General features: G+C 37.2%; 1 protein-coding gene across 7 annotated transcripts in view; it reads right to left on the bottom strand.

Moving 5' to 3' along the window:
- Nucleotides 1–745: 745 nt before the first annotated feature.
- Nucleotides 746–9,721, bottom strand: part of PCMTD1 (protein-L-isoaspartate (D-aspartate) O-methyltransferase domain containing 1) — a 47,090-nt gene continuing 38,114 nt past the window's right edge. For all 7 annotated transcript variants that reach the window (XM_074898972.1, XM_074898979.1, XM_074898976.1 and 4 more), the window contains 2 exons: nt 9,398–9,521; nt 746–3,994 (listed from right to left, as the gene is read on the bottom strand). In XM_074898972.1, coding sequence (XP_074755073.1) covers nt 3,624–3,994; nt 9,398–9,521 — 495 coding nt within the window. In that variant the 3' untranslated portion in view covers nt 746–3,623. The remainder of the gene's footprint in view (nt 3,995–9,397; nt 9,522–9,721) is intronic.

The raw sequence follows: 9,721 nt of genomic DNA, 5'->3' as shown, positions 1-9,721 counted from the left end.
CATACTGACAATAAACATGGTGCAAGCCTGTGGCTAAACACGCCAGCTTTACTTGAACAGAGTAATTCAACAGGCTGACACATAACACCGAAGCTACCGAAACCAGACAGGCATTTATCAAGCCAGCCATCTAGATTTTACTGAAGTTAATTTTATAAAGGATATTGAGAAACACACAACTTTAAAGCCTTACTGTTCCAGTTCCACTCCAATGACCTTCTCAAAACATGTTTATGGGAAAGACCTCATACATGATTCAAGTGTTGTCAAAAACATGACAGCTCATTAAGGTGGAGTTCTGTATACACCTCTAAGAGGAACATAGCACACAACTCCTTAATCTTTTATAATTGATTAGTAAATCACACAAAGGTAGAAGCCTTCAGTTTTACTCAATTACATGAATGATGAAAGGAGACACTCTTGAGGAGATACGGATTAATATTTAATGAGTTAAAACAGCTTTAATTAGAACATAGCACATTTGATTACATTCCCTATTTGTTTTCAAACTGACAAGTAAAGATGCATTTTAAAAAGGAGCTTGGAGAAAGGATGACACAATTGAAAAAAGGAAATAAACTAAATTCCCAGCACCTAAACAAGCAAGAGACAGTGCTCAGCTGAGCAGAGCTGTTCAGGTTCATTTCAATGAAAACTGTTCCCAGGTTTTTTTTGGAGGCAGCTGTTCAGTTTTTCCTTAACATGGGGCTTAAAAGCTCCAGGTCCTCTGAAATGACTGCACTGGTCTCAAGTTCTCCTCCAGACCAAAGGAAAAAAGTCCCTGAAGTTCCAATTCATCACACCCTTCCTTACAGTGACCACAATTACGGTATTGCTAGTCAGTCGAGCCTACCCACCCTGTATGAGGTAACAGAAGTAATGCTGCACCAAGAGGGAGTTTCAATAGGAAGCGTGACTTGCCAGCTGCTCACCACCCTTGCTGTTCTTACCTCAGTTTTCCTTATTTATTTTCACCCAGATAGGTGTTCTGTTGAGGGTGAAGACAATCTCAATATTTAGGAAAAAAAACCATGAAATTGTTCTTGAGTATATAGCTCAAGTGTAGCTTCTGGGCTCTTCAGAAGAAACCAACTCTCCACATGAGTACTTCAAAAGTAGTGCTGGGCCCAAAATAGCTTTCCTGTATCATAACTAAATCTCATTTTCCAACCTTTGAAAAAGTCAAAGTTTAGCAAGAAGGTGTATTACTCTATTTCTAAAATTCAAGAACAGCCTTTATTAAGAAGTTACTGACCTAAATATGAACGCAGTGGTACCTGAATTTCCAAATAAATACTTGCACAGAAACACAGAAATTCAAGCAAGCAGAAACCACAATAAACGTTTTATTGCAACAACGTCCCCATCATCAAATGAGATGGCAAAAATTAAGTTCTAATTAATTTTGCGTTTCTACCTTTTTATATATGTAAATATAAATTCAAGAGTGTAAAATAAATCCACATATAAAACACAGGAGAAACATTCTCTTTCAGCGACTCCAAAAAAAACTTACATACTGAAGAATCGTGACAAGTCATCCGCTGTCCATTTTTCCAAGTATACAGGCATGAAAGAACGCAGAAATTTATTCCCCAAAAGCATTCTGTATAAAGTCCTTAAAGTATTTAAGTAATATTTAGTAATCTCATACTCTTTGAGTTTATGGATGTAGATTCCAAGAAAAGGAGAGACAAGAAGCATCTCACACTTCAGATTATTTAAACTCCATCTAAAATAATCCGTTTAAAACAAGATTATGTTCAATTCTTATAGCTGAAGCATCACAATCACTTTATTAATATCACTGGTTTGGAAAACTTTTTTATTAGCTTTTCCTGCCTTTAAAATAAAGTCAGAATATTTATTCCAAATAGTTTTGTTTACTTACACTGTAAATCTATTGCGGAAAGTAACTCCACATGCTGGTACAACAGGCCTTCATGAATTTCCACTTAAACATTACTATGATGTACCTTAAAAAACAGGGACTATAGCATGAAATGCACCATAAAAAAAAATCAAGTGTCATGGGATTATGGTATTATCTTCCTTCTCAGATGCAACAAAATGCTTATATATTTTGAAGTCAATATTGGACTGTTAGACCACGTGAATATTGGCTCATTATAAATCCTTGGACTAGGAACACTTATTGTTTCAGAAAGAGTAACTATTTTTCTTGTTATTACACAAAAAACCCCGTTACCAGTATTATGAAACGTATTGTGCAGGATATTTCAAGAGGAATGTTTTTTACTGGGTCCAACAGGTATTTGTTTCCAACGACTGTGGCTTTTAATGCGTATCATGGCAAGTTCTTAATAAACAGTGTATTGCCCCTCATGGTTACTTTACAATAGAATGAAGTAATTAAGATGGCAAAAGCAAACAAAGTCAAAAATGAGAACTGCAAGTAACTCCACACCTAGAAGAGGAAAAATCACAGAAGGATTTAAATCAGCACTACTGTGGGTCCCCACAGTTGCACTGCTACTCTTAGGTTTCCAAGAGATGTGTATGATTTTATAAATACTTTTGTGCTAAGAGCCATGCTCAGAAACAAAATATAGGCTAGCACAAGTCTACCTTCTCGAAGATGCATGTTAAGTATAAAATTCACTTACTAAAGTGCATTTGCTGAACAAATTCTAACTTCTACTATTATAGCTATCCCAATAAGCAATACAAACTAAACTTTGTTGAAATTCTACCTCTACTTAAAAGCAGTAAATATAGATGACTGAAATCTAAATTACAATCTTGTATTACCAAACATTACTCAATGCTGTGAGCTGTAGAAATAAACAAAATGTACTGTCCCAAGCTTCCCACAAATGAGGAACTGCCTCTAGTTAGAAATACTGAAAGTGTAGAATGGAGTTAAATATAAGCAGAGCTGAAGTAAGCATTCCTTTCTTATTCAGTATGATGTTTCTTTAAGGCTCTGAGAGAAGCTGTTACAATTCTCAAGATCTTTTGGCAAAAGATATAAATGCAGAAATAGGAGGGTCATCTGACATTTCAGAACTTCTATTTTCATATTTCATTAAAGCCAGCTCATTCAGTGTCTGTATACATTTATTGCACTTGTGTTGTTGGAATACATCTATACCAACGTAGTAATAATGATTGCAACAAAGCCGTAGTAAAATAAACTTTAAAAGGGTCTGATTCTGACATTAGAGGATAAGTGTCTGCATGTTTAAAATGTTCCCCTACAATTACAGACAAATTGTTCATCAAGTCAGATGCACATTTTTAACAATTATTTAGCATATATAAAATTTCACTCATCCTTTTATCAATACAAATCTGTTAGGGATCAAAAAAGACTTACCATGCAAAATATTGATTAGTGCTGCATAATGGAATATATATTTCTATCAGAGTTAAAACAGCATTTTCAAAATTTAAAGAAAAATAGATTTTTAAAAAGGGATTCTACTGTTGAATGCAAGTCTTCCTTGTAGCAAAGACAAGATAGAGACAAGTTATGATTTATCGCTGTACTTCAGTCTTGATGAAAAACTAATAATAATTTGTCCACCTACTTAATAAATGCTACATTTTCAAGAATAAAGGAACTATCAGTAGGCATTATTTCTACTTAAAACAAGTTATTTCTCTCTGTAATAGGTCAAGTATGCTTTTAAAGATTCAGGTAATGGTAGACTCATAATTTTCTCTCTCAACAGATTTCGAGGAGGCTCTTCTGGCTTCAAGGTCTCACTGTGATCTTTCTCCTCCTCCTCTTTGTTATCATCTTCCATTCTTTCATCTTCTTCACTATCTAGAGGCTGAGGAATGAGCTGATTACCAACAAACACATAGGTGTTAATCCTGCGTCTACGACATCTCCTGCGTTTTCGTTTCGGAGGAGCCTTCTGAGTAATACCTTTGGCTTTCATCTCCTCATTTATGAAGTTTCTAAGGGTGCGTCTGATATATATTCGAGCTAGGTCCTGCAGATTCCTAACAGCACATGGAGCTAAAATGAAAGAAAAGTAAGTTTACTAAGTGAAATTCCCTCTAGCAAAAAAAAACAGCTGCATGGCAGTAAGACTAATGTTCAAGAACAATTGAAATTTTAGTCCATGATACAATATGCAAATGAAACAAGGGTAGAATCACCTTGATAAACCTTGTGGCACAATCCAAGAAATTAAGAGGTCTTTTGACACATGTGCAAGGTAAGTATTAAGCACAAATAAATATAAGAAATCATACAACAAATACTGTCACCTTTTAGCACCTGGCATGTCTTGGGACAGACTGCTGGCACTGTTTTAAGATACTGCTGCTGGAAAACAGTTTCTACACCTATGTCACCTTTGTTTAGGCAAGTTCCCTCCTTCTGCCTTTTTCTTCCACTCACTATGCTTTTCCCTACTTCCTACTGAATCCAATTGATGAGGGAGGGTCATATCAACTTCACAGCTGATCAGCCAGGTAAGTCACCCATATCTTTGCAGCAGAAAAGGAATCAAAATTACTGAAGCCCTGAAGAAAAAAAAAAAAGCAAGTAACAACAAGCCAAAAGCCACAAGCCACCTATTTTCCAATGATAGACAGGCAGGTGATGGCTAAGTATTGCTGGGCTGGTGGATGCCTGCCCTAGATGAACTACAGCTGGCTAATTCCCTGGAAAACAATAACAAAAAAAAGCACACCAACCAAAACTGAAGCATATTCAAATTACTTGTCATCTTTCTTCCTATACAAAATAGCATAAAATTAATGGTGACTACAGCAGGAAAGAAGGTAGTGAAGAAATGTTTGATAATTACATTTTCAATACTGCAGCTTAAAAACCACTAAATGTATTTCAAACAAAAGCTACTGTTTCATACACTGACTTCAGTTACATTGCTAGTTGCTCATATCTGAGACAGAATGTTTATAACTGATAATACTGATTTCAGCTGATGCCGAAAGAAATAAAAATCCCCAAGCCCCATTTGTTTAATATAAAACCAAATCAAAATTCATGAACAAAACCCTAACCATCCCAAACACGTTTACAAGATCTGACTAAACAAGCCACGATTGCAGATTTATGCCAATCATAGTAAATGCAAACACAAGGTATATAAAGTTGAAGTAATGGACTAGCAGACATTCATCCCATATACAGAACTGTGTAAGACAGACTTCATAATATCCGAAGGAAAAAAAGATTTATTACTTCCAAAAAAGGATGGAATAGAACTTTCAAAACACTGAGTCCTAAAAAAGGTGTAAAAGCAGTAAGCTCTCAGCTTTCTTATCCTGTAAGATAACATTAAGCAGCCTTACTCATTTCAGTGGTAGTTACGATTGATTATATTCTGTTTGATTTTGAAGACAACAGAATCTAAAACGTTTAGACAAAAATAAGCTCCTCAGTCACATCCCAGATCATGTTACAACTGGTAACTACCAACAAATCATAAAGGAAGTCAAGGCCTAAAACTCCTGCACTTCTGTTCAGGAATCCCAGACACACACAGAGATAAAGAGAAAAAGCTTTTAGAAAGCTCCAGACTTGCCACATTTTTGAAAAACAAATAAACAAACAAACTTGGTAGGTAGGACAGATAGTTGGAAGTCCTACAGCGAGGCAGTCAGAAAGCTTTCCTATGCAGGTAATATAAAATATATATGTTTGAATACTCAGAACTACTCAGAAGGACCCCTAGGGAAGACATCAAATAACAGAAGTAGCCTTAAATTCCACTGATATTCATGGATTTAAGCCAAACTGACCAAGAAATACAACTCACTTTTGTTTTGATTAGTGATCTCAAACTTGCTTGATATTTGTAAATATAGTAAAAATGAACTGAAGCTAAGAAGTTTCATCTTTTCTCCATTATGATTATGACCAAAAAAAATTAGACCAATAAAAATCTATCACTGTGGCATATCAGTGATGTACTGGGCTCATGATCAGAGTTGTTAGCATCTACAATACACCGTGAGTCAACACAAGTCTACTTCGCACACTAAGTTAAGCGTGAAGCTATACAACCATGTTAACATCCTGCTCAAACATAAAACTTTGTTGAGATGCAGAGAAACCTTACCAATGCTAGTGGTGCTTGATCTTTATCACACAGCTCACAGTCTACCCAACCACAGAGTTCATCCTTGCTGACAACATGCCACACAGGTATAACCACTCTAGTGTTTAATAAGCCATCTTAAATCATTTACATATAACATGAGAATCTGAATGCAACTTACTGCCAATCTGCCTTAGTTTCTCTCCTAAAAGCATTCATCAAGCTATTCACATTGTGGATTTTTTTTTTTTTGAATGAGAGGAACAGGATGCAATTTTGTGATGTTTAATGTCTGCTTCTTCCCAACTGTCTAGCAGCAGTGAACTGTCTCCTAACCAATAACCAAGACAGTAAAATGATCCTTTGAGCAACACCTCTGTAGTTCTCTAAGATTCTACTTTGAGAATGCCTGGCTTACAGATATTTTTAATGAGTTCTATATACATATAAGAATTATAACTGTAGTCTATATATAAAATTACATATATGTCAGAAGGCATTCAAGGGTTATCCAAGTATGGCAGACTCCATGTTTACATAGTAGCGACATCTGCAATTTCTGGCTAAAGTTTATAGCAAGGTAACATTTACTAGACTACTCTGAACTTTTCAGATAATTTAGAGGTGTGTGGATTTGAAACAAATAGGCAATGTTACTATAAAAGAGAAATTAGATAGAATTTGTATTTCTTGAGCTTCAGATCACTACTTTTTTTGAGGGGGGTTGTTGGGTTTTTGGGGGGTTGTTTGGTGTGGGTTTGTTTTTTGTGGTTTGGGTTTTTTTTGTTTGTTTGGGTTTTTTAACATACACCCCGCCCCCCCTTTTTTTTTAAGCTTCATAATAAAGCTAGACCAGAGTGAGCAGTGAAAAGAAGTCTATCTTACTGATTTCATTTTACCACGCAAATTCAAGCCCCTAATGTTATGTGGGTTGTGGTTTTTTTTTTTTCTTTTAAATAGTGCCGATTTTGTAGCACATTTGTATGTCATTTTCTTCTTCTCAATAAAAAGTCATTTTGAAGTTATTATATTAAGCTACCTACAAAAAACACTTTATTGTACTACAGTTCAGTTCTTAATGTCACTTGTCTGCACTATTTTCATTCTGAAAATTCAGGGATGGTGGATAGAGAAGACTTGAAAATTCTCTTCCAGGGATTAAACTATACAAGATCATAGTAACACAAGTTTTAACAAGCCATCTCTGAATTTCACTGTTAGCCATGATACAGCCTATTTATTATGGACTACATCTAAAGCAAAGAACAGAGGAAACAAATAAACATGTATTAACACATTAATTTCAGGAAATAACTTCTGAAGTCTTTTCAAAAAGCAAATGTTGACACAAGCAAAATTAATTATTTCTGAAAAAGAACTGATTACATAAAGGAAAGGGCCTTCTATACTTTGAACAAGAAAAAGGTAACTATAATAAGGAATTATCCTTGTCAAGCTCACACACACTCTCAAAACTAATAGCCACATCAATAGTTATAGACAATGCAACCCGATAGAACATCCTAGACTCCTGAGGGTTTATACGTGTTTCACAGTTAAAGAATGTGCATGGAGGCAAGAAACATATGAAGAGAACAGGTGGATTAGTTCCCTTTCGTTATATGTTAACACAACAAACCAGGAGAGAAAAGCTGTTATCTTCTAGGTTCTTTGTTGCATTTAAATTCCCACATGCTAAGCTTTATGTATTATTCTACTCCTAGCCCTGACTATGCTGACAGAAAATTTCAACTCTACACCTTTCTCTGCCACTTTTTCCACCCCTTATCATAGAATGGTTTGGGTTGGAAGGGACCTTAAAGATCATCTACTTCCAAACTCCCTGCCACAGGAAAGGACACCTTCCACTAGATCAGGTTGCCCAAAGCCCCATCCAGCCTGGCCTTGAACACTTCCAGGGAGGGGGCAGCCACAACCTCTCTAGGCAACCTATTCCAGTGTCCCGCCACTCTCACAGTGAAGAATTTCTTCCTTATATCTAATCTAAATCTACCTTCTTTCAGTTTAACACCATTACCCCTCATCCTATCACTACAATCCTGATAAAGAGTCCCTCCCCATCTTTCCTTTAGGCCCCCTTTAAGTACTGGAAAGCCGCTATAAGGTCTCCCCCAAGCCTTCTCTTCTCCAGGCTGAACAACCCCAACTCTCTCAGCCTGTCTTTGAGGTGCTCCATCCCCCTGTCATCTTCATGGCCCTCCCCTGTACTCACTTCAACAGGTCCACGACCTTCTTATGTTGGGGGCCCCAGAGCTGAACACAACACTCCAGGCGGGGTCTCATGAGAGCAGAGTAGAGGGGGAGAATCACCTCCCTCGACCTGCTGGTCATGCTTCTTTTGATGCAGCCCAGAACACAGTTGGCTTTCTGGGCTGCAAGTGCACATTGTCAGGTCATGTTGAGCTTCTCATCCACCAATACCCCCAAGTCCTTCTCCGCAGGGTTGCTCTCAATCCACTCATCACCTAGCCTGTATTTGTGCTTGGGATTGCCCTGACCCATATGCAGGGCCTTGCCCTTGGCCTTGTTGAACTTCATGAGGTTTGCATGGTCACACCTCTCAAGCCTGTCATAGTCCCTTTGGACGGCATCTCTTCCCTCCAACGTATTGACCGAACCACACAACTTGGTGTCATCAGCAAACTTGCTGAGGGTGCACTCAATCCCACTGTCCATGTCACCAACAAAGATGTTAAATAGCGCCAGTCTCAATGCTGACCCCTGAGTAATGGCACTCTCTGGTCTCCACTTACCATGCTGTCTGATCTTGGCAGATGGGCTTTCAGGTACTTTCTAAATACCTTTACTAACCTAATTCAAAGCATTGCAGCTAGAAAGCCAACCCCAATGACTAATAAAATACAGCTACGCATGACTATCAGTTGCAGACAGACACAAGCACACTCAGCTGTTAATATCCTACCACACCACAGCTGCAGTTTAGACATGTTCCTTCCATTTCAGGGGATAGAGGAAAAAAATATTTTTATCTGGAAGACCATCAGAAAGTTAGCACTCCTGATAGACCTAATATTAGCTTGCTATTTCATCTATACCTTGCTAGAGAAGCTGAACCTAAAAGGAAAAGAAATCTGGAAAAATAAGCTGGAAACACTATCATTTTAATTCAGGTTATTAACTGTTTCACAACACAGAACATGTGTCAGAAGCACAAAAATATATCAGTGAGCTACTGCTTTACTGAACTATGTTCCTGTTCTATCATACCGTGTCTGTATAGCATAGTCTCCCCACTTTCAAAACACCACCAGGAGGCACTACAACAACCCATCAAGACAAAGGGAGCAAGCACAAATGACACTTACGCAGTCCCACAGTGTCATGCTTGCCATTGTCGTTTCTGTTTGGTTGCACTAGTGGAGCAAATGAAACAGCAAGGATATTTTTACTTTCCCACGTGTTCTGTCCTGTTCTCAAGATCTGTGTTAGCTGCATAAAAACAAGAACAAAATAAATCAGTGGTTACAGTTTTGTCATACTCAGTACTATTCAGATTGGTGTTCAAACAAACTGCTATTTTGTCTTGCTTCAAAATTAACTTATAAAGGCTGTTTTATGAACAGAAAGGACTTTCATATTCCTTGAAGTATTACTTGGTTGTTACAATATTGAATAACGTCTTTGGCAAT

The sequence above is a fragment of the Athene noctua genome, chromosome 2 (assembly GCF_965140245.1).
Source record: "Athene noctua chromosome 2, bAthNoc1.hap1.1, whole genome shotgun sequence".
NCBI lineage: Eukaryota > Metazoa > Chordata > Aves > Strigiformes > Strigidae > Athene > Athene noctua.
The sequence above is the reverse complement of the archived record's forward strand: the minus strand, read 5'-3'. Positions and strand labels throughout refer to the sequence as shown.